Below are 24,952 nucleotides of genomic sequence, written 5' to 3' on the forward strand. Positions count from 1 at the left end.
GCTAAACCACTGTTCAGCAAGCAAGTGTCCAAGGCCAAAGCAAAACCCTTGTGTATATTTTTCTTTTTTTTTTTTGTATAAATCAGAAATGTTTTATTCAGAATGTGACTTAACCTTTCGCTTTTCTGGGAGCTCAAACTCACATTTCTTCTCTAAAAGATACATCATTGGAGCAAATTATATGAATAGTTAATTTAATGCTTCAGTTACGTGTGTGTCTGAGAATGAGAGAGAGCGAGAGAGACTAGGCAATCAATAAAATGTCCCATCTTTCAGACCAGCTCCTGTCCTGTGGATATTGTATTACATGTTCAGTATTCACTACCTCAGCGCTATTTCTCCCACAACTGGGAAGGAATATATATATTTTTTAATGGCATGAGCCTGCAACCTGCCCTTCCTTGTGTCAATTCACATGTATATTAGGATTTTAGTTTGGATGGAATATCTTTTATTGATGAACTTTTATTGATGAACTTTTATTGATGAACGGATATCCCCAAATGAAAAATGCTTGTTTCTGAAAAAGAATGCTACTCCAAAGTGAAATATGCGGTGATTGGTTTGCAATCATTTTAAACTCTCATTAATGACCAAAACCAAAGTGATTGGAAACTTCAGTGATTTAAAACACGTTTATAATGACCAGCTTATGATTTTGGATTAATTTAAATGCATGGCAGTAAAAGTAACATAGTGCAATTTTTTTTCTCACTGCAGGTACCAGACAGTTAGCCAGCACTGCACTGGTTTCATTTACAAAATGAATCACATTTTTCTGTCTTAACAATAACTCACTCAATATTGAGATAGGGTGGGTGGGGCAGGTTTGGGGCCCAAACTAAATGTCATCAGTTAAACATATAACTCAGCCATAGGCTGCTAACCCACATTTCCTCGTGTGCTGTCAGCTTTACAATACCACATGCCAGCATATGGAAAGATTAAAGAATACTTTCTGTTTGTAGAGGTATCGTGAAAAGTTGTTTATTTTTGGCAGTCACCCCTAGCTTGAGAGGAAAGGACTACTGGAGTACTGGATGCTGTGCGTCGAGACTGATGATAGCAACATTGCTTCCATTTTTCCAACAACAACTATCTCATCACTTTTTGCAGCTCTTCCCTCAGCCAAGCTGGTAATGGCAGACCCAATCTGTAGAACAACTTGGACAGTTCAATGTTGTGGTCTTTGTAGTATCTTGAGAGGAATGTTCTGGACTGTAATGAGAATTAAAAAAAACAAAAAGAAATGCATCATTAATCATAACAATCACTTCATAGTCAAATACATTCAACTCGCATATCTCATACTTACAATTGATTACTACATATTATAAAGGTGTAACATTTCATTTGTTAGCAAATATTATTGAGGTAAAAAGTGCCAGAAAACATATGCAATTGTAATGCATTGCTTGAACAGGTGGTTCTGTGCTGCTTGGAGGTTGGATGGAAGAAGGGGAGCGATTCATTATTCCAATACGTAAGAAGAATCAGCAAATAAATATTTAAAAAAAAGTTTTGGATATGTATGTTCAAAACAATAATGGGCCTGTCTCACTTAGGCGATTTTTTAGGCGACTGCAGGAGACTATGCAGTCGCCACATGTTCGCAGATAGTTGTCGGGGAGTTGCCTTCATGGTCGTTCCCGCATTCTGAGAACTAGTTATGGTTGCCGCAAATTTTTCAACATGTTGAAAAACAAGCGGCAACTAGAATGAAGCCGCCACGGAGAATAGCGATAATTCTCGTGCTGTGGGGTGGGGGGGGGGGGGGGGGGGGGGGGGGGGGGGGGGAGGGAGGGAGGAACAGAAGGGTCTGTTTCCATGCTGTAATGTATCTCTAAACTAAATGATATCGGTTTTTACAGGCTCCAACATGATCTGAGGTATTTGGTGAGAGTAACCAACACAGCAAAAAAAGTGAAGTGAACAATGCAAAACTGATCTAATGATGCCCCAGCAAGTAGTACATCAGTTGAGAAGTGCAATGAAATGAAATGAAATGAAATGATTCAATTTATTGTCATTGTCAGTGTACAGTACAGAGACAACGAAATGCATTTTTAGCATCTCCCTTGAAAGGGAGACACAATGCATTCACCCATCTGTGAATCTATACATTTGGACACACTGTAACTCTGATGGGCACAAGATTAATGCTATGTGACTATTTTGGAAGTAGATAACAAAGACTGGAACATTCGCTCCATAGCTGATGCTTGAAGACTCAACATGTAAACAGATTAAATGTTCCCTCTTACAAATAAACAACCATCTTTTTTGGCATATTCACATTGTTGTTTGGTGCATTTTTGAAAATATTACAAATTCATGACGAGACTGGGATTTCACATAATTTCTTGTCACGGTTGTTGAACACTGAAGACTCCCGAAAAGTTTTAGATGAACGTGCATAAAAATGCATGTTCCCTTGTTTCACTTGCAATGAATTTCAATGCATCAACTGACAACAATGCATACCAGTGTGAGATATAGTTCCAAGGATAGTGGAGTTGACCTATCAATGGATATCATACATATCAATTTTAGCCATGTCTATGCTGAAAGAAATGGTATTTATTCAAACAAACAATACGTGACAGTCTAAAATGGACATACACGACTGTTTGTTGGAGCACTTGTCCTCTGCCTGGCATGAGCATCCTGGCTTCCTGGTTACCTGCAGTTCAATTCCCCTTCTCATTCCCACATCAACCGGTCCAGCTCAGCCATTTCCACTGGCAGGGTGAGGCCAAATGCAAATTAGAAGGAAAGCACCTCATATTTCTCCTAGTAGAACAACACCTCATATTTCTCCTGCCATCCAGTGCTATGAACAAATCATTTTCTAATTTCAGCTATGCCTGTGCTCCTTTCTCTCTCCTTCTCATCCACACAGGTTTCCCCAGCACTCATCCCTCACATTGTCTCCCGTATTCCCCTCCCCCATCTGGTTCCATCATCCCTCCCTGATCTGGTTCCATATCACCTTCCTCACCTTTCAGATTCCAGCATATTCATCCTCTTATGTCTGCAATCATCAAGTTCGAACCTCTGTCTGTCTCTCCACCCTCCTCTTTTATACAAAGTATGGTGGGTGTACGGAAAGACATTTGAGGCAGGTACGATCACAAATTTTGAAACATTTAGACAGGTAAATTTATAGGATAGGTTTAGAGCAATAAGGGGCCAATTGCAGGCAGGTGGTAAATGGGGCATGTTGGTCGATGTGGGCAAGTTGAGTCGAAGGGCCTGTTTCCATGCTGTCTGACTCTATGACCGGCCACAGTCACAGTTTTATTGCAGAATCTTCACAGCTGCTGCTTAGTCCATGAGTTTCTCCTACAGTTTGTTTTTCTGCTTGTGAAAGCCTAAAATAATATTTGTAAATAGAGATTAACAGTCATAATGACACGGTGAAGAATTCTTGTTTAAATAAGTTGTGCAAGAACTGGAAGATTTCTTCAATCCTAAACTGTCAGAAATAGCTGACTGTTCAATGTTTGGATTATTGTATTGTATATCTTTATTGTCATTTCCTGAGTATTCACATACCCAGAGGAAACAAAAAAACGTTGCTCAACCAGTGTCCATTCAGTGTGCATTAAATATAAATAGAAATAAAAATACATATATCATGAACAAATTAACACTCTATTAAACATCAACAGGCGTTCCGATCGGCAGCGGCATGACTGTGGCTCTGCTGCAGTGTGTCCAGTGTGATTATGTAACTAGAATCAGGTTGGAAGAATTAGTGGATGCATTCTCTCACTTAAGAATTTATTGTTGCTTTTGTGATTTAGAAGTTTTTTTTAGATAATATCTTTTCAGATGTTTTTTTTCAGATTAAATCTTTTGAAATTGAGTTTGTGCATGGATTAGTTTATGAAAGTAATCAATTGCTGTCGAACAAGAAAAACTGAGGTTTGAACATGTAATTTGTTGCCTCAATAGAAATTACATCTAAAATTTCAAGTGGATGAAATGTTGTGGCCCACAATCAAAGAGCCATAACAAGATTCAGGCTACAAACTTGATCCTGAACCGGTAAGATCAGTTCCGTCAGTTGCTATCACTCACTACACTTGCCAGTTTAAAACTGCTGTTCGTTCAACTGCCAAAATAAAAGACACATTTTCACAGCCTGCAAATCCAATATGAAGCCAAGCAACATAATTGCAATAGCAATTTGACAACAGGAAAGTAGATCTCATAGGTTGTAAGTTCTCACAGGGTAAGCATCACCAAACTAAGAACCTATGCTGGTGAGGTTTTTATAGACAGTAGGGCATTTACAGCTACTTTTATAGTAGCAAATTATGGAAATGGGCCAACTGTACTTGGGAAGGAATGGCTGAGACAATTCAGATAAACTGGAAGAACATTTTTGGTGTTGATGCTACAAAGTCATACCAAAACACATTGTTGAAAGGGCATGACAATATGTTCACGACTATTGTACAGGCATAACCGGTAGCTATGCACACACTTGCAACTAGTCATCTGGACAGTTGGTCTTTTGCAAGCCATGCCAATTCAGAATCCTAATAAAATGTTGCCTGAAAAGTAGATTGTGTGCTTGGAAATGTAACCAAAGTGAGCGGGCTATGCTGACAGTAGTTGTGTCTCAGCAAGATAAAACGGTGCAGATGTGTGGAGACTACAGAGTCACACTATGTCAAGTCACTGACAATGAATCCACTCCTCACTTTGCAAAACATACTGTGCACTTAGAATATTGTGTGCAGTTCTGGTTGACATACTACATAGCAAGGAGGTGATTAAGGTAAAAACAGTGTGGAAAAGATTCACAGGAATGATGCCGGAACTGGAGGTCTTGTATAAGGAGTAAAGACTGAATAAGTAGGGACTGTTTTCCTTGGAGCGAAGGAGGCTGAAGGGTGACCTTATATGTGTATATAAAATCAAAAGGGGCATAGATAACCCTGTGCGGACGGGACGTCGAAGGACGAGCAGAGTTGTGAGTCTATGGAATTCTCTGCGGAGGCCGATTCTCGGGATACTTACAAGAGCTAGATAGGGCTCTTAAAGATAGCGGTCAGGGGATATGGGGAGAAGGCAGGAACGGGGTACTGATTGGAGATGATCAGCCATGATCACATTGAATGGCGATGCTGGCTCAAAGGGCCGAATGGCCTACTCCTGCACCTATTGTCTATTGTCTATAAGCCGAAGCCAAGAAGTGGAAACCAAGATACCAAAAGTACATCACGCCTAAAAGCCAAGATACCGAAAGTACACCACGCCGAAAGGATACGAACCCAAACGGACACCACGCCGCAAAGACAAGACGCAGAACGGACATTACGTTGAAAAGTCGCTGAACGGACATGATGTCTCCGGGGACGGGATTAGTCCGAGACCTTGTCAGCGATTGGTCCAGACCCCCGTGTCCATCACATCACTGGCCGGGGGGAGTGGGAGGGTGGGGGGGAGCTTAAGCTTGCGTTTGTAAAATGGTGGCAGTGACTCCAAGCTTCTGCGATGGGCACAGAGGCAGTGATGTGATGGATGCCACGGGGGTCTGGATCAATCGCTGACCTTTGTCGATGATTGACAAGATGTCGGACCAATCCCGTCCCCGGAGACGTACAAGGTACAACAATGTATCTATTTCAAAATGTAAGAAGGTAAAACCATTCTTGCTGCAAATATAGATTTTTTAAAGTGTTTCATACCTATTTATCATTTTGGCTTAATGTGCGTTCGGGGTCAGATTTCTTTTCGGCTTAAAATCTGATGGGGAACGAACATGACGTTGAAAAGCCTCTGTGGCAATCGCAGCCGCTTGGAGTCACTGCCACCATTTTACAAAGGCAAGGTCAAGCTCCACCCCCCACAGTCTTCCCCCCCCCACCAGTGACGCGGGGGTCTGGACCAATCGCTGACCTTTGTCGATGACTCGCAAAGTGTTGGACTAATCCCGTCTCCGGAGACGTCATGTCCGTTCGGCGGCTTTTCGACGTGATGTACGTTCTGCGTCTTGTCTTTGCGGCGTGGTGTCCATTCAGGTTTGTATCCTATCGGCGTGGTGTACTATTGGTATCTTGGTTTTTTGGCATGATGTACTTTCGATATCCTTTCGATATCTTGGCTTTTCGGCATGATGTACTTTCGATATCTTCCACATCTTGGCTTCGGCTTCTCGTCCTTTGACGTCCTGTCCGGGCACCATAGATAACGTAGATTGTCATCGTCTAAAACTAGAGGGTATAGATTTGAGGTGAGGGGAATGATTTGTAGGAGGCCTGAGCTGCTAATTTTTCACACAGTCAATGGTGGAATATTGAAAATAGGTGCAGGAGGAGGTCATTCGGCCCTTCGAGCCAGCACCACCATTCATTGTGATCATGACTGATCGTCCCCAATCAATAACCTGTGCCTGCCTTCTCCCCATATCCCTTGATTCCACTAGCCCCTAGAGCTCTATCTAATGGCCCTGTCTCACGGTGCGAGTCCATCCACGAGTGATCCCGAGTGAAAGAAAAAATCAAACTCGTGGTTGTCTACGAGATTCCAAGTTTACGTTCACGAGTTTAAACAAGTTCCCACGTGTATGTCTAAGATTGCTGTTTACTTCTAATTTCTGCAATGTACCAAGTTCCTCTCCCGAGTTACCAAGTTCCTCTCCCGAGTTACCAAGTTCCTCTCCTGAATTACTCTTGAGCCAACAACGACTACCGACATGTGGAAAAATCATCACATGGTAAAAATGATGTCATGCAGTTTATTTTTTCACTATAAAAAGATCCAGCCTGAAGAACGATCTCGACCCAAAACCTCACCTATTTCTTTTCTCCAGAGATGCTGCCTGACCAGCTGAGTTAGTCAATCATTTTGTGTCTATCTTTGGTTTAAACTAGTATCTGCAATTCCTTCCTTCAAACTTTTAGAGCAGTTTGTTTCAAGAAATAATCCTTCCAAAATTACAATCAAAAGTCCATTTAAACTTCATTTGTTCAAGGTCTGGCATCAATCATTGAAAGGCATAGGCTGTTTTGTGTTGGGAGGAACTGCAGATGCTGGTCACACCGAAGATAGACACAAAATGCTGGAGTAACTCAACGGGACATGCAGCATTTCTGGAGTGAACGAATGGGTGACATTTCTGGTCGAGTCCCTTCTTCGGACTGAAAAAACGTTTCGACCCTTCTCTCCAATGCTGCAGGCTTGGCTGTGTTACTCCAGCATTTTGTGTCTAGTAAGATTGTTTTATTCCCTTAATTTATCTCTCATCAAAACGTTGATATACTTCTAAGAAAAAGATTAGTTAAATTGAACTAACGTTATTTTTTCCCCCGACACCAAGGTCCGTAGACCAGAGGGATAGCAGTGTGTGTCTCTCTACTCACCCAGTATGTCCGTCACAGCAGCTGTCCCACCGTCGCGACTTAAACTGTATAAAAAGCAGCGGCTCAAAACATTGCTGATTGGGCAGATCTGCCCAGAAACCACCCCTTTCACACTCAATCCAGCCCTGGGAAACAAAGTTTTCAGAGCCCTACAGTCACCCCAGCCCGCCCGCGAACCTCTGAATGAAAGACAAAGCTCAGATGTTCTCTTCAGCAGTGGCGTCAGCGCCTGGCCCAAGTTTCAATTTAAACTCGGGTAAACTGAGTTTTTATTAAAAACCCGAAAACATTTGGCTCTTAATTGTAAATATGAGAATGTTTTCCTATATTGTACGGTAGACTATCATCCGGTGTAGACACCATAATTTATTTGAAAAATATGAATACACGAACACAGGGGTTAGTTAAAAATTGTAGTCATATCCCATCTACATCTTACACTCTCTCACTGTGTTTATAAGAAATGTCATTAAGGACATGTTATGTGTTTTTGCTGGACTGATACCAACCCATTTACAACGTAAAGTTGTGGATAACATTTTAGGAGAATACTTGTGATGTAAAGAATCTGAAATTAATTTATTTTACATAACACACAAAAATAACTCTGGTCTTAATTACCAATGCAGCTTGTGAACTTATGTGCGGGTGCGGCAGCATTTATGGAGCGAAGGAAATAGGCAACTTTTCGGGCCGAAACCCTTCTTCAGACTGAAGAAGGGTTTCGGCCCAAAATGTTGCCTATTTCCTTCGCTCCATAGATGCTGCCACACCCGCTGAGTTTCTCCAGCACATTTGTCAACCTTCGATTTTCCAGCATCTGCAGTTCCTTCTTGAACTTGTGAACTTATTTTGTGAACTTCCCCACTGAACACCTCCTATCGTTGGCAAGCCTATTGAACGGTTTAGTAAAAATACATTTAAAACTCTCCATTTATCAAGAAGCTAGAGTAACTCAGCAGGACACACGGCATCTCTGGAGAGAAGTAATAGGTGATGTTTCGGGTCGAGACCCTTCTTCGGATTAAACCTGCCATCTGCAGCCCTCTCCCATTTATAAACAGACTCCCACTGTAGAAAATATAAAATAAAAACGTCTCCGTTCAAATGGTTACTACTGACCTTAAGATCTCTCTAATCTTCAACATTTCACTTTCTGGTCAGGCCAAACCCACGAGTTACTCAAAGTCACTACGGTAAAAACACAGGCTCTACGCCTTCAATAACAAGTTTAAAAGTTTCAAATTATTTCTTCAAGAATAAATGTAACAAGTTTCCCGAGTACCTGCCGTTAGTGTTACGTCACTAAGTTACGTCCACGAGTTCTGACGTTCCTGCTAATTACCGCGAGTTTGATTTGTTTTTAACTCGGGATCATTCGTGGGTGGACTCGCACCATGAGACAGGGATTTAACTCTCTCTTAAATCCATCCAGTGATTTGACCTCCACTGCCCTCTGGCAGGGAATTCCACAAATTCACAACTCTCTGGGTGAAAAGGTTTTTTCTTACCTCAGTATTAAATGGAATGAGCTGCCAGAGAAAGTGGGAGAAGTGGGAATAATTACACCATTTAGATGTTCTAGGTGCTCAGATTAGTTTAGTTTAATATTGTCCAATGTACCGAGGTACAGTGAAAAGCTTTTGATTGCATGCTATCCAGTCAAAGAAAAGTCTATCCATGGTTACAATCAAACTGTTCACAGAGTACAAATAAAATATATAGGGTACAAAATTTGTGCAAGATCCATCGAAGTTTCATTAAAGATGCTTCCAGGTATGATACACTTTGTTTCTGGTGGCTGCGGGGACGGGGATTTTCCTGCCGGTGAGGAATCCCCTGGCGGTGGGAATTCTGATGCTGTCGGGAGATTGCAATAGCATAAATCCATTTAAATGGACCAGCAGCCTATCTGTTACAGCACTGACTTGCATTGTTTCTTTTAACATCAGAAGTTCAAAACGCCTATATTTATTCTTGACCTGATCTGCTGCTTGCAAAAAGTTGCCTTATAGCCTGTGGGCCGAGGAGCTTTTTTGTTCAAGTTCGTGACCCAACTCACAGAATTACCTGAATTTGTAACATATTGTGTAAAAATATTATATAAATCATACCTGAAACTTGTCAAGACCAAAACCTGCTCATTTTTTAAAAATATGACAAAAACCTCAAATTTTCCAAGTAGTAATTGCCCAATGAATGCACGTTTGACATTATCGGTCGGTCGCAAATTGACCAACTCCGTGCTTTGTTTTATGGTCGCTGGGCAACGAGGACCCTGGGATCATGGCTGCCTCCTAATTACATCAAAATAATAACAAGGAATAGAATTTCAAACAAATTGCTTCTACTGCTTGCGAGCACAAACTGAAGTTGGAGGAACCGGTACAGAAAGTCGTGTGGTGCTGGCCTGAACAAACAGATTAAATCCTTAGTGACTGCTTTGACCAAGTGGACTGGTCAATATCCAAAGAGTCTGCAGCCAACCTAAATGAGTGTGCCACTGCCGTCGCTGACTTCATGAGCAAGTATGGAGAGGACTACATGCCAAATAAGTCAGTGTGAGTGTTCTCCAGCTAGAAACCATGGATGAAGCATGAGTGAAGTCTGCAATGTTTAATTCAAACAATCCAGAGTAGTACAATAAATCTAGTTATGACCTTTGTAAAATAATATAGGATGCAATGAAGGAATTCAGGACCAAGTTAGAGTCTTAATATAAACTCAAAGCAAACTGTTGATTGTAACAAGGTCTGCATTCTAAAACGGGCTACAAAGTGAAACTGGGCATTATTGCAGGTGACAACACATTCCTCCAATGCATTCTATGCTAGCTTTGAACAGAAGGCCGGTGGAATTACGTCACCCACTTTTACAGCCTTTGGTGCACTTGTACCATGGTGACTGTCGCAGATGGCAGATTAGCCTTCCAGAGAATGAACCCGAAGAAGACAATCATCAATACCATAATCACAAATAACTCTTCTCCAAACTAAAGATAGACACAAAATGCTGGAGTAATTCAGCGGAACAGGCAGCATCTCTGAATAGAAGGAATGGGTGACACTTCTGGTCGAGACCCTTCTTCAAGGCCACCGCTGCTGCGTCTTTTCCAAACCGTTGGATCTAGAGATCAGCTCCCCTCTGCAACAGGAAGCTTGACTTCCTGACCTATAGACCGTCATTAATGAGGTTAGGCGACAAAACAGCTCCATAATTCACAACATCGGTGTTCGACAACAATGCATTCTCAGCCTCTTACTATACTCCCAATACATGTATGACTGTGGCCAAATTCTACTCCAACTCCCATTTATAAATTAGCAGATGAAACCACCGTTGTGGGCGGATCATAAACAAGGATGAATCAGAGCACAGGAAAAAGATAGAGAGCTTAGTATATGGCAACAACCTCGCCAGGGTTTCTTAGGCTTTGTAAACCATGGAGTGGCCAGTTGCAGTCCAGGGTCTCAGTTGGTAGTGACAGGAGCACTCACTTTGACCTCACTATCAGGTTAGCAGATACCTAATTTAGTTTTGGTGATATCCTCAGAGGTCCTTCTAATGATCACTGACTGGCTGACTATCAAACAAAATATATCTTGCAGTTGATAAATTTGAATATTCTGTTCAGAGCAGTCAGCTTTGTCTTCTCACTCCTTTCTGTGTTGGACATTCAATGATGCTTTGAGGTGGCCTCCAGTGGCAGCCTAATGAATTTGAACTCAAATGCCATGGCAGAATCAGAATGGAAATCCATTTGTGACCTCTCCACCACACTTCCTAGCAGTTCCAAGACATTTCAGCATCTACAAACATCCAGAATTTTCCAGAAAGTTTTGCCTTGGATCAACATGGCTTTCTACTTTATCCCTGTGCAGGGAACGCTGAAAATAATGCTATTAACCTAGTCATACAGTGTCTATGTTATGAAAACCTTTATTTACCTTAATACGTTAATACGATAGTGTAGTGCACACAATATCAGACTGGTAATTCATATGCCTGGATCAAAAATCCAAAGAATGCAAATCAAAGTTCCACCAACAAAGTCTGACAATTTAATTAAGTACACATTGCCAAGAGATTTTTTTTTAAATTGATAGCAGAACAAAATGACCTTGAAGAAGTCAGGTTGTCAAAACAAAATCCAACTAGCTCACCAATTACTCAGAGAAGTAAATCTGTTTCACTGTAGGCCAAGGTGATGCATGCCCTAAAAAGGCAACAAAGTGAGAACACAGTGGGCCATATTCAGCAGGGCAGACAACACACAGTTCCTCCAAGAATATACTGAATCTAGCTTACATCAACAACAGTATTGAGGATGTAACGGTGGAAAAACCATCAGGAGGCGTGCCAATCAGAAACCTTGGGTGCACTGGGGAAGTGGTTCCCTACTGTTGCAGATGGCGGCATTCAAATCCAGGGAAACGAAGCCCAAAGACAATCATCAATATCCATAATCACAAGCGAAGAGGCTGTACTTAGCCACTTCAAACTAAAATAGACACACGCCGCTGGGCAGTAGACCATCAGCGGAACAAGCTCAGCCCCTCTGGATAGCCAAAGGAATGGGTCCCTACCAGATGAACTGGTTGAGTTCTACCCTTTGAGGTTAAAGGCACCCGCACGTGCACCACTGCGTCTCCCAGTGACCAAACGCTCAGGCTGTCCGCAGAGAGTCAAAAAGGCTCCGCCAGCGTCAATCCACGCAAAGCAGCAGGGCCGGACAACATTCCTGGATGCGTTCATTAATGAGGTTAGTGCCGAGCAACTGCTCCATAATTCACAACATTTTTAACATTTAAGGCAGTAGTGCTTGTCTTAAGAGTGCCATCATCGTCCAATACATGAAGAAACCAAACCCAGCCTGCCATAACGACTTTCGACCAAACACCCATTCTACTCCAACTGCTTTTAGCGAATTATGCAGATGAAACCAAACGTTGTCTACCTGCCGACCTCATAAACACTGCATTCGCCTACAGAGCCAACCGATCCACAGAGGACGCAATCTCAACAACACTGAACCTCGTGTTGTCACATATCGAAAAAAACACCTATGCCAGGATTAGACTTCAGGCTTTCAACACAATCATCCCGCAGCAGCTGGTGGAGAAGTTGGAGCTGTTGGGGGTTGATGCTGGCACATGTAGCTTGGTCCTGAACTTTCTGTCGCAACGGCAGCAGACAGTCAGGGTGGGCAGTAGGACATCAAAAACCATAGCCGTGAGCACTGGCTCGCCCCAAGGCTGTGTCCTAAGCCCCCTTTGTTGAGTCTGCAGACACACCTTACTGCCAATGACTCAATAACAACTTCATCAGCAAGTTCGCTGATGACACAACAGTATCTGGGTCTCATCAGTGACAACGATGAATCGGCGTTCAGGAGCAGGTCAGCTGCTCACAGGTTTGCAAATCCCACAACCTCATTCTTAACGTGGGGAAAAAACAATGAGATGCTTGGTGGTTGACTTCAGGAGGGCAGGGAAAAACATCACCATGCATTCTGCACTCAACGGAGCTGCCATGGAAGGGTCAGCAGCATGAAGTTCTTGGGACTACACCTGTCTGATGACCTGACGTCCACGGCCAACACCACAGCTCTGGTCAAGAGAGCCCAGCAGCGACTTCAAAGACTATGTAAAGCAGGCCTCCCCACCACACATCTACGGACTTTTTACAGGGGGACTGTCGAGAGCACACTGACATGGCATCACTTCCTGGTTCGGGAGCTGCAAGGGTAAACGGCACCAACTGGACAGGATAGTGAGGAAAGCAGGATTATGGTGCTACTACCCTTCCTGCTGGACATACAAGAAGAGATGCATCAACAGAGCCATGTTCATCAAAACCCTTACCACCCTTAATACTTTTTCAATCCGATAGGGTAGAGGTACACAATATCAAACTGGTAATTCTCCTGCTTGGATCCCACAATCCATAAGAATGTTAAATGAACTTTCCCCCAACCAAGTATCGCGCACAAACCCCCCACACTGCAGCAGAGCCACTGTTGTGCCGCTGCCGGTCGGAACGGCTGTTGAATGTTATTGAATGTGATTAGAGGGTTAAATTGTTCATGACTGTATTTTAATTTTAATTGCTATTTATTTTGTAACGAAAACTGAACGGACACTGGTTGAGAAACGTTTTTTTGTTTCCTCTGAGTATGCGAATACTCAGGAAATGACAATAAAGATTTACAATTACAATTACAATAAATTGATAGGCCAGACAAATCTGAAAAAAGTTGCTGACTCAAAACCTTGCCTATTCTCTGCCTCAGAGGGCGGCGGAATTCTCTGCCTCAGAGGGCAGTGGAGGCAGGTTCTCTGGATGCTTTCAAGAGAGAGCTAAATAGGGCTCTTAAAAATAGTGGAGTCAGGGGATATGGGGAGAAGGCAGGAACGGGGTACTGATTGGGGATGATCAGCCATGATCATATTGAATGGTGGTGCTGGCTGGAAGGGCCGAATGGCCTACTCCTGCACCTATTGTCTATTCATTTCCTGCCTAACCTGCTGAGCTCCAGCCACACTTTGTGTTTTGCTCAAGATTCCAGCATCTGCAGTTCCTTGTATCTCTTAATGTTGCTCATACAAGCAATGCCTGCATGTTGAGGGTAAATAAAATCAACTACAAACATTGAAATATGGTAATTATGCTTGACCTGAGGTCACAAATTTGCTTCTATTCTTACATATTTTTTAATGTTGCACATTATTTATTTATTCAACCTGTAGTTGGTTCTTTCTTCCTGCCTAATCCAAACTATTTAATTTTATTCCAATCTATTCCACCCTGGGGATAGTTGTGAGCTGGCAAAAGGTCCTTAACATCTGGCCAGCTGAATCTGAAAGATGAAATGATGAATTGAGTCATTTGAAATGCTCAGTATGTTTAAATTAGCAAACCTGTGCACATTTTACTAAAATACATTATGACAGGAGTAGTTCTTGACCCAAATAATTTCCTAAAGGTACAATACCAGTATACAATAAAACAGAAATTAATACAAGCAGAAATATGCTTTATTATGTTTTTCATATTCAGCCCCTGGTCTTTGGTGCAAGCTGGATGTTGGCATTTTTAAAGCAGAAAGTAGATTTGCTGATATAAAGGGAGATTTTAAAGTCCTCGCATCAGAAAACTGCAAGCACCCATCACAATTTTCCATTGGGTGCTTACAGAAAGAGAAATAGTGCACGTTATTAGAGGAATGGAGGATTCATGGAGCGACAAAGCAAAATAAAACAAGTCAATGTGGTGTGAAATCTATACCAGGATTAAAGAGAAATACCTCTACATCCATTGCTGGATATTTCCTGCCTTTGCTTTTCCCCAGACACTTTGTCTTCCCTCCATCGAGCAACTGGCACCAGAAGCCTTTTTGTGGATCAAACCTGAAATTCACAAGACACCATCTTACTCATATGCAGCCATTATTAATTGAATTATGTAATGTCCACAAGGTTAACATCTACATTAAAAGCTAATAGAAAAGCAACACATAAATCTATTTCAAAACAACGTAATTAAATCCACATTTAGAGAATGGCATCACTATTTATTGCATACTCATATTTCATCTATTTAATCTGTACATTTTTAATATAAAATCTTTTTAGAAAATGTCCTCTACATAGGGTGCATTTAATTGGTTAAAAGATAAAATCCATATATTCAGTTGGTATTCAAAGTTGGCCGGTATTTAAAATGGCAAATCTTGTAGAAGTTAAACAATTCCAGTTAACATTCACAATTGTTTGAGAGTCGACCCTCTGCAGATTCAATTGTCATTTTATGTCTCAGTTTAAAAATACTTCTGCTTGTTGATTTGACATTTTTAATCTTTTGTTTCTGTCATAATTTACCTTCCAAGGTTTTTATTACAGTTTAGAGAACTATTTCAAGAGCTAGAATAAAATTTATTTTGTAACATTGAATTCTCAAAATTACACCCTTATAGGCATTGTAATTTTGGGAATTCAATGTACCAAAATAAACATGATGGGGTGAGAGTAATGACTTTTTATTTCTGTGTAAACTAACAGCAGCTGGATTGTTTATCTTGGCAATGCTGGCATCTAGAACTATAAGGAATCCAGCCCCATGGACTGCCTGGTTGGTGAACATTTCTCATGCCAACCCAGACCATGCCAGAACCCAAGAGGAACAGACTTAACAATAGAATTACAATATGAAGAGAAACTAGTTTTGAACACAGAAAAGTACAGCAAAGGAACAGATCCTTCAGCCCACAATGTCCATGATGAATCCAGTGCCAAGTTAAATTAATCTTCTCTGACTGCACATGATCCATATCCCTCAATTTGCTGCATATCCACCAGACGATCTAAAAGCCTAATAAATGCCACTGTCGTACCTGCCTCGGCTGTACTTTTGTCTTGGTAGTACAACCCTGGCAGTACTTTTGCCTTGTAAACTGATGAATTAAGTAAAAAGATTTGTAAAAATGCTGTTGATCGAGAAAGTGCTCAAAATTGGTACTGACCAGAGAAGGATACCCTGCAGTGCACTAAGATCAGGAAGGATCAAAGATACGATACAAAGCACTGCAGAGAAAGAAGATGTGCTTCTTAGTCAATATTGGCAAAACAAAATGTGTGGATTTAAAAAAAAAATCTTTAAAAACTTAGGTTTAAAATTAAAATTTCCTGAACCATATCTGACCAATCCATTAGTTAAAATGGTGCCCAATACAAGCATCGGGGCGCAACACCTCGTCCTGTGTCTGGGCATGTTGCAGCCTTCTGGACTCAATTGTAAATTCTCCAATTTCAAGCAGTTCTCTTGCTCATTCTACCATAACTGGCCTCACAGTCATCTGCGATTTTAGCTCAAATTTTCTCTCTCCATTAGTGGTTTGCTGGGCATGTTTCCCTGCCTGCAATGAGTGATGTCCAATACAGACAATGAGCATTATGTACTTTTAACTCCCTATCTCACCATTTTAGATTTATTCCACATCTTCTACTAAACTCTCCTCCATCTTCTCTGCTACTGAAAACTAACCACTTTTCCCTCTTTCCCAGTTCTGACAAGGAGTTCTGGACCTGACCTCTGTTGTGTAGGAAGGAAGTGCAGATGCTGTTTTAAACCGAAGATTGATGCATAAAAGCTGGAGTAACTCAGCGGGACAGGCAGCATTTCTGGAGAGAAGGAATGGGTGACATTTTGGGTCGAGACCCTTCTTCAGACCCCAGAAATGCTGCCTGCCCCGCTGAGTTACTCCAGCTTTTTGTGTCTACATTAACTCTGTTTCTCTTTCCACAGATGCTGCTTAGCCTGCTGAGGTTTTCCAGCATGTTCTGTTTTTATTTCACCGAAGTACTGGTGGGGGCTGATAGAATGGGGAAGGGTGTTTAAGGAATGTGATTTCCCCCCCCCCCCCCCCCAGAACATTAAATCACACAATAAAATTCATATCACACATCATTCTTGTTTGCATTTTGCTGTTCTTTGAAATGGAGTTGACAGAGGATTGCATGCATAGATCTGAACCCGTTCCATAAGCCCATGTTTATCATTGCCAAGGTGGCTGAGGGTCGTACAGCGTTGGAACTGCAGTATCGATACAATATTTAATCATTAAAGTTGGAAGCATATCGTAAACTTACATCAGAGCTTGAGAATAATTGTAGTATTGGGATACTCCGAGGAATTTCTGCACACCGTCCATTACCACAGCAGGATCAGTCCTCAGTTTGTGCCCATCTATAATGTGTAACTAAAACCAGTTTCAATCAGATATTGTTACCAGACAATGAATTATTGAAACAAAAACGCAAGAATAGAGCAAGCACTAAAATTTTAAAAAAGCAACTATCCACATCTATCTGGCTGGCACTTGGTAGCTTTCTGATTTAGTGGGCTGTTTCTCACTATGTGAGGGAGTTGATAAAGTGTGCTAAGATTTGAACTGTTAGGTTAGATTTCCCCTTGGCAAGCAGCGGTGAATTTACTGCCACAGGTTTGACACAAAAAAAAATCAGTCACTCTCAATTTCACAGTTTTTTTCCAGATGGCCAAGAGCAATTAATTTAAATTTATGAAATCCCTCCAAAAAGACACCACTTAAAGATGCCACAAGACAGGCTGGCAGGTTCGACTATTCCAACCATAGTTATTACTAAGTATTTTTTTTAAATATCTTTATTGTTGCCTTAAAGATGCCTAAAGTTATTAAAGTGACATTCATACTGTTTATTTTCTTCCAGAACAGATACATTGCAAGTTATTCTTCTGATTTAAAATAAATCTTGTTTGTCCCCAAATGCAACAACCTGCCAGTGACAATAAATTGTGAGAGGGTGTGTTGCCATGTTCAGTTTCAGATTACTTTATTGTCATATGCACCAGGGTGCAATGAAATTCCTTGTTCCCATGAAGTACACGGAGTATAAGGGCAATAATGATAAATACAATAATACAATGACGCGTGCAAAATAACAGAATGGTGCACGATTGTCATGAAATCCTAACGAAGTGCAAAAAAATTATAAAACTACAATAATGGAATAACCAAATGAAGTGGAGCATGAGTAAGAATATGTGGCAGCATCTCTACGAAAGAAGTGATTGGTTCAAGAGTATAAAAGAAGTGAGGAAGAAGCTGTTTGTAATAGAATCTTGGGAGGCAAACTTCTCAAATCATGAAATTAAAACGTCAAAAATGCAACAGCATCTGTCAGACCAAACTTTTTGGGGCAAATTTTAAAATGAGATTTTCGCTTACCACCATTGTAGCCAATTAAAATCAATGCCTTGACTTTCTGGAATGCATTGTGAATTGAGTATGTAAATACAAACTTATTTGGTTTTCTTTTCCTGATAAAGACATCGGTGGTGTAAAACTAGTAACCTTCATGTGCTTGTACTATAATAAGGCAATGTTCAGAACAAGTTCTCCACATAGACAGGAAAGCTATAGCCAACATTCAATTTGAACTTGAGGATAAAATAGAGAGAGCACATTCCGACGATTAGCACACACACACAGTGGTCCCTGCTGATTTCAGTGCATCTAAATGTCCTCTCAAGAGGAATGGTTAGATGCTACAGTTTATACCATCTCCCACTTGGCAATACTAGAGGGCTGATTTAAAATTGCCTGTTGCAGAAGAGGGTGCCTGAAGCAAATTGTCTGACAGCGGAGGTAGTCGTTGCTGGTCACGAAAGGTGTTTGGCCTTTTCAGGATGTGAGGTGCCATGATCAGCTCAAGAATAATTTTAGTGTTTCCTGTTCTTGCTCCAAAAGCATCCCATCCTGGTGCCTCCAAACACCCTTCATGCCCACCTCCCACTCCTCTACTCCTTCCACAAGTGACAGTCCCTCCTCCTTTCTCCAGATCCAAGCTTCCAAATCCACATTTGACCATAGGATTTCCCAGAGATTATCTCCAAATAACCTTGATTAAGGGATCTTGCTGTTGATGTTTTCTCCTGATTTTGCTTGCTAAACCTGTGCCACCAAGTCTGTCTGTTAAGCAAGATAACTAAACAATAAGAACAACGATAATGCAGTTCCACAGTTAATTGCAGGATGATCCATGGGGCCTTGCTATCATGGAAGCATCATTTTCTTAACCTTCGCCTCACCCTCACTGTCTTTTCATCAATATCAGGGCCAAGAACAGTGATGTACAAACACCCCAGGGTCAGAGTGAAAATCTGAGTGGAAATCTCCTGTAGGTTCATTGGATAGAAGGAAACAGTGCAAGTGGTCTGGTGTTTCACTCTCAGCCAGAGAGTGCCAGGATTACCCTTCATTTAATGCCAGCATGGAAGGCAGGCAGAGAGTGGAGATAGGGAAGGACTGACCATCATCAAACTTGCTTTCAAACACTTTTCCTACCGTGGTAAACGTGGAATGGTATTAATGGCTGTTGGAGGGACTGCTGTGGTTTCACTATCTCTGTGTTCCTGGCTGCCAGTAGGATTTAAGATAGCGAAAAAGATCAAACAAGCTGCCGAGCTTACTAAAGCAAATTGAGAAATGAATGGCAAAGAACACATCACTAAAAGTGCTGCTTCTTGTGCATTTAAGTGCTCACCTGACTAGCGGGGTAGTATGTTAGCCACCTCTCGATATGAGCTGCGTACCAACCAGGCACCAGACACCGGTTATGAAGGGCTCGAAGTTCGGGGGTGGCTCTTCGACCTGCTGTAATCACCTCATAAAAACTGTAACGCTGGGCTGCTGGATCTTCATGGGCTCGCTGGTGCTGTGGGCATCGCAAGAAACAGAGAGTACAGTCGGCTTCCTGCAAAAACTTAACTCAACGGGGGGGACTTTGAACGCACGCCCGAGGAAGCAGAATGGTCAGGATTACCTGGTACCAGGAATAGGCCCGATCCGAAGGGTTGATGAGAATGGTAATTATCTTCACCTTTGGTAAGAGGGCAGCAGCTCGATTTGGGGCGTCTTCAGAGTGAAGGTAGTTTGCGCTCTTCTCAAACAAAAAGTCTGTGGTCACATTAGAAGGGATAGGAAAAAAATTCATGTACCTACAAAAATAGGTGAGAGACAAGCTTTCATTATTTGGGATGTATAAGCCAGTGGGTGCAATACAGAGTCACAGCAAAGACTTCTGTGCCTGGTAGCAAGGTGAGTACCTTCGCTCTGCTGATGGATCGGCTAGATAGTCATGAATCATCCTAGCTGGTTTATGTTGCCTTATGAGAATGTTGGCAAAAGCACTAAAGTAAGCTAAAGAATGTGACTGCACCATTGCTCATATGGATCATAAGATATAAAGCAGAATTAGGCCATTTGGCCCATCGAGTAGATCATGACTGATATTTTTTTCCCTCCTAATCCCATCCTCCTGCCGTCTCCTTTACTAATCACAAATCTATTAATCTCTGTTTTTTTGGGGTTTTTTAAATTTAATTTTTTAAAATTTTTATTAGCAGTGTACAAAAGTATAAACCGCGGCATATGACATAATACATTTATTGTCCAGCTTCAATTAATTTTTTTTAGCTAAGATGAAATAGAAAAAGAGAGAAAAAGCAAGAAAGAGAGGAAATGAAAGAGAAAGTGAAGGGCCTGTTCCACCAGCATGCGATTGCATACGTCTAGCGCGACCAAACATGGTCGCTTGAGGCGTACGGCCGCGCGGGGCCAGTCCCAATTCGAACCGCGGAGGTGTATGGAATTGTGCAGGGCTGGTCCCGACATCATTCTCACCAATCAGCTGGGCAGGAGGCGGGCCGACTGAATTTGGACGTCGCACGGCATCAGGCGGGGACGTCATCACGCAACGGCACGCCCAGCGGTGATGTCATCGCGCAACGCCATGAGCTAGGCATACTTCATCAGGACGCTGCATACGACATCAAGACGCTGCGTATGCCCGTCGAGGCGCTGCGTACGGCCTCAATGCGGCTGCGGGCCGACAGGCCGTTGTCGCGTGGGATTTTTGGACAATGCAAGATTTCTGGAGCCCCGCGCGATGTCGGGACCAGCCTCGCACAACTCCATATGCCTCCACCGAACGAAGTGGGACTGGCCCCGCGAGGCCGTACGCCTCAAGCAACCACGTTTGGTCGCGGTAGATGCATGCTATCGCATGCTGGTGGGATAGGCCCTACAATGTGTAAGAATAGAACCCCTAGACTGCCAAATAAGTGTAGTCGAAGAGTGAGTAAGTAAAAGAAATGAGAAAAACGTAAAGAAATAAAAAAACAAAAACAGAAAGAAAAACAAAAAGTGCTTCATATCTCTCCCCACCCATCACCCAACCCGTAAGTCGGTTTAATTCCGAAGTTGTGTTGCACCATACTATCCTTGTAATAAATCAATGAATGGAATCCATGTCTTTGAATATTGCTCTGGTTTTCCTGCTAAGACAAGTCTCATATTTTCAAGATGTAGCGTCTCAGACATGTTTGTAATCCACATTTTAAGAGTAGGGGCAGATGTGTTTTTCCAGAATTTAAGTATTCGTTTTTTCGCCGTTATCAGGCCATAATTAAGGAAACGTCTTTGAAATATTGATAGCTCAGGGCAGGCTTCTGATGCGAAAATAATCAGTTCCGTATGGGGGTCCAGTTTTGTTTTTAATGTTTTTGAGAAAATTTCAAAAATTCCTTTCCAAACTTTATGTAGTTTTATGCAAGAGGCAAAGGAGTGTGTTATAGTTGCTTCTTGAAGGAGACATTTGTCACAAATAGGAGATACATTTGAAAAAAATTGATTCCGTTTAGTCTTTGAGTAGTAAAGTCTGTGCAGTGTTTTATATTGGATTAAAATGTGTCTAACATTAATCGAACAATTGTGTATATATAAAAGATTTTTTTCCCATCTGTCTTTGGAAATTTGTAGGCCTAGTTCCTCTTCCCAGTTTCTTCTAATTGCGTCCGACGATGGAATTTCTATATTTAGAAGGGTATTATACAAGTATGATGTTAGATTGTTTGACTGAGTTTCTATTCATACCTTCGTCTAATATATCTGGCAGCAGAGTTTGATAGTCATGGGTATATGTTTTCAAATAATCTCGAATTTGAAGATATCTAAAATATTGATTACCTTTCAGATTGTATTTCGACTGTAATTTCTGAAATGACAGAAGATTTCCCATCTCGTAGAGATCTCCAAGTTTTTTAATTCCTAGTCTTTCCCAATGAGTAAACGTTTTATCTATAATAGATGGCTTAAACGAAGGGTTATTAGCTATTGGTGAAAAAAGAGATACATTTCTTAGTTTAAAAGTTGATTTTACTTGTCTCCAGATTCGTAATGTGTTGTGAATAATCGGATTTTTATCAGATAGTGTGTTCTTCAACTTTGTTGGGGAGAGAAGAATCGCGCCTATATTAAAAGGCGAGCAATCCTCTCTCTCCATAATTAACCAGTCTACCTGTTGGCATGCGTTATCCAGCCAATAAATTACATTTTTAATATTCGTTGCCCAATAATAGTATAAGAAATTGGGGAGAGCCAATTCGCCCGTTTGTTTGGGTTTGCATAGATGTCGTTTATGAATTCTATGTGTTTTATAATCCCAGATAAAGTTTGTAATCCGAGAATCAAGATTTAAAAAAAAAAAATTTAGGTAGGTATATCTGTATTGATTGAAATAGATAGAGAATTTGTGGGAGGAAGATCATTTTTATAGCATTTATTCTGCCTTTTGGAGACATTGGAAGTGTTTTCCAGAATTGAATAAGAGCGTTTAATTTAGTAACTAAAGGTGGGAAGTTTGCGTTGAATAAAGAAGTATATTTTCTGGTTACCTGAACACCCAGATATTTAAATTTTTCTGTAGCAATTCTGAAAGGGAATTTTAAAAGGTGTGTAGGCTCTTGAGATTTTATTGCCATAATTTCACTTTTGTTCCAGTTTATTCTATATCCTGAAAAAGAAATGAATTCCTCTATAAGATTTAATATATTTGGAATGCTAACGTGGGAATTGGTGATATATAATATTTCATCATCTGCATATAATGATATTTTATTATTGGCGTGTTTAGTATTATAGCCATGAATGTTCGGATGTACTCATACTTTCCGCTAAGGGTTCAATCACAAGGGGAAATAACAGGGGTGATAATGCACATCCCTGTCTATTGCCCCTGGATAGCTGAAATTTCGGAGAAAGTATGTGGTTGGTCAGTATTCTGGCAGTCGGCCTATCATATCATAATTTTATCCATGAAATAACATTCTCTCCCATTTGAAATTTTTGCAGTACTGTGAAAAGGTACTTCCAATCTACTTGGTCAAATGCTTTTTCTGCATCTAATGAGATAATTGATAAGTCTTCTTCTTTAGTTCTGTATGAGTACATTATATTAAAAAGGCGTCTCAAATTATTAAACAAATGTCTCTTGGGTATAAACCCCGTTTGATCCGAATGTACTAATTTGTTAACGTATTTACTTAATCTTCTTGAAAAAGTTTTTGCTAGTATTTTCTGATCTGTATTTAGCAGGACGATTGCTCTGTATGATCCCGGGTCTTCTAGATCTTTATCTTTTTTGGCTATAAGTATGTTAGTTGATTCAGTTAGTGTTTATGGTAATGTCTGTTCTTTAAATGCGTAAGTATAAAGATTGTGTAGACGTGGGGAAATTACTTCGTAAAACCTTTTATAAAATTCGTTACTGAACCCGTCTGGTCCTGGTGTTTTACCGTTCTTCAGTGAATTGATTGTCTCTTCTATTTCTTTAATTGAAATCTTTGCTCCTAATTCCTCTTGTTCCAGCAGGTTAAGTGTTGGAAGTTTACAGTTGTCCTGAAAGTTTGTAATTTTTCTGCTTTCTGTTGATGTTTTGGATGTGTTTCAGATTCAGATTCAATTTTAATTGTCATTGTCAGTGTACAGTACAGAGACAACGAAATGCATTTAGCATCTCCCTTGAAGAGCGTTTAAATGTTGATAAAATTGGGCAAATCTTTAAATACGGTCTTTTGGAAGTGTTAACAGTCCACCTTTATCTGATTTAATTTTTAGAATAGTCTGGTCCTTTTTAACTTTTCTCAGCTGGCGTGCTAAAAGTTTGTGTGGTTTGTCGCTGAATTCGAAATGTTCCTGTTTTGTCATTTGAAATAATCCAATAAATCTTGCAGATAAAATTTGGTTTAGTTTAGTTTGATTTGCAATATTGCTATCTTGTTGTGTTTATCTATAGTTGGGTCTATCGCATTTTCTAAATCAAGTTGTCTGATCTGTTCTTCTCGTTGCAGTTGTTCCATCCTATTCTTTTTATTTTAATAAGCTTGATATGAAATGATAGAACCTCGAATACACGCCTTAAAAGATTCCCATAATATGTCTGGGGTATCATTGGTCTCAAAAAATAGTTCCATCTGCTGTTTTAAGTATTTACAACAGTCCAGATTATTTAGTATTTGAGGATTAAACCTCCAGAACGATTTTTTATTAAACATTCCTTCTAGTTTTAAGGAGAAGTTAGCGGGGAATGATCGGAAATTATACTATTATGGTATTTAGGGTTAGTTGTGAAGGGTATTAATTTAGTGTCCACTAGGAAGTAGTCAATACATGTATAGGTTTTATGTACTGATGAGTAGAATGAGTATTTTCTTCCGGCAGGATTTGCAATCCTCCATACGTCTGTGATATTTGTTTTTTTTATATTCGTATTTAAAAGTTCACTGGATTTTGATTTTATATTATGTCTCTTTTGTTGGGCAGATTTATCGAGGTATTGATCCAAAACACAATTGAAATCTCCCCCGATTATCACATTTTGCTGAATGGGCTCAGAAATTATATTCAAGATGTTGTTAAAAAAATTGTGGGTTATCAAAGTTAGGAGCATAAATATTTACCATGGTAAGTGGGGTAGAATGTATCTCCCCAGGGACTATGACATACCTCCCCTCTTTGTCTGCAATGGTGTTTTTATGTTTAAATGGTATGCCCTTACGGATTATAATTGCAGTACCTCTGGATTTGGAGAGATAGGAGGAGTGATATGTTTAACCGATCCAATTGGCCTTCAGCCTGGTCTGAGCTTGAACTTTAAGATGTGTTTCCTGCAAAAATATTATGTCGGCATTAAGTG

The 24,952-nt window shown here is 40.7% G+C and overlaps 1 protein-coding gene across 1 annotated transcript in view; it reads right to left on the bottom strand.

Moving 5' to 3' along the window:
- Positions 1-972: 972 nt before the first annotated feature.
- Positions 973-24,952, bottom strand: part of LOC129700315 (bifunctional heparan sulfate N-deacetylase/N-sulfotransferase 4-like) — a 146,872-nt gene continuing 122,892 nt past the window's right edge. Inside the window, exons 8-12 of the mRNA XM_055640697.1 lie at positions 19,742-19,916; positions 19,463-19,633; positions 17,027-17,136; positions 14,686-14,788; positions 973-1,218 (exon numbers count right to left, since the gene is read on the bottom strand). Coding sequence (XP_055496672.1) covers positions 1,096-1,218; positions 14,686-14,788; positions 17,027-17,136; positions 19,463-19,633; positions 19,742-19,916 — 682 coding nt within the window. The 3' untranslated portion in view covers positions 973-1,095. The remainder of the gene's footprint in view (positions 1,219-14,685; positions 14,789-17,026; positions 17,137-19,462; positions 19,634-19,741; positions 19,917-24,952) is intronic.

This window comes from Leucoraja erinacea, chromosome 1 (genome assembly GCF_028641065.1).
Source record: "Leucoraja erinacea ecotype New England chromosome 1, Leri_hhj_1, whole genome shotgun sequence".
Taxonomy (NCBI): Eukaryota; Metazoa; Chordata; class Chondrichthyes; order Rajiformes; family Rajidae; genus Leucoraja; species Leucoraja erinaceus.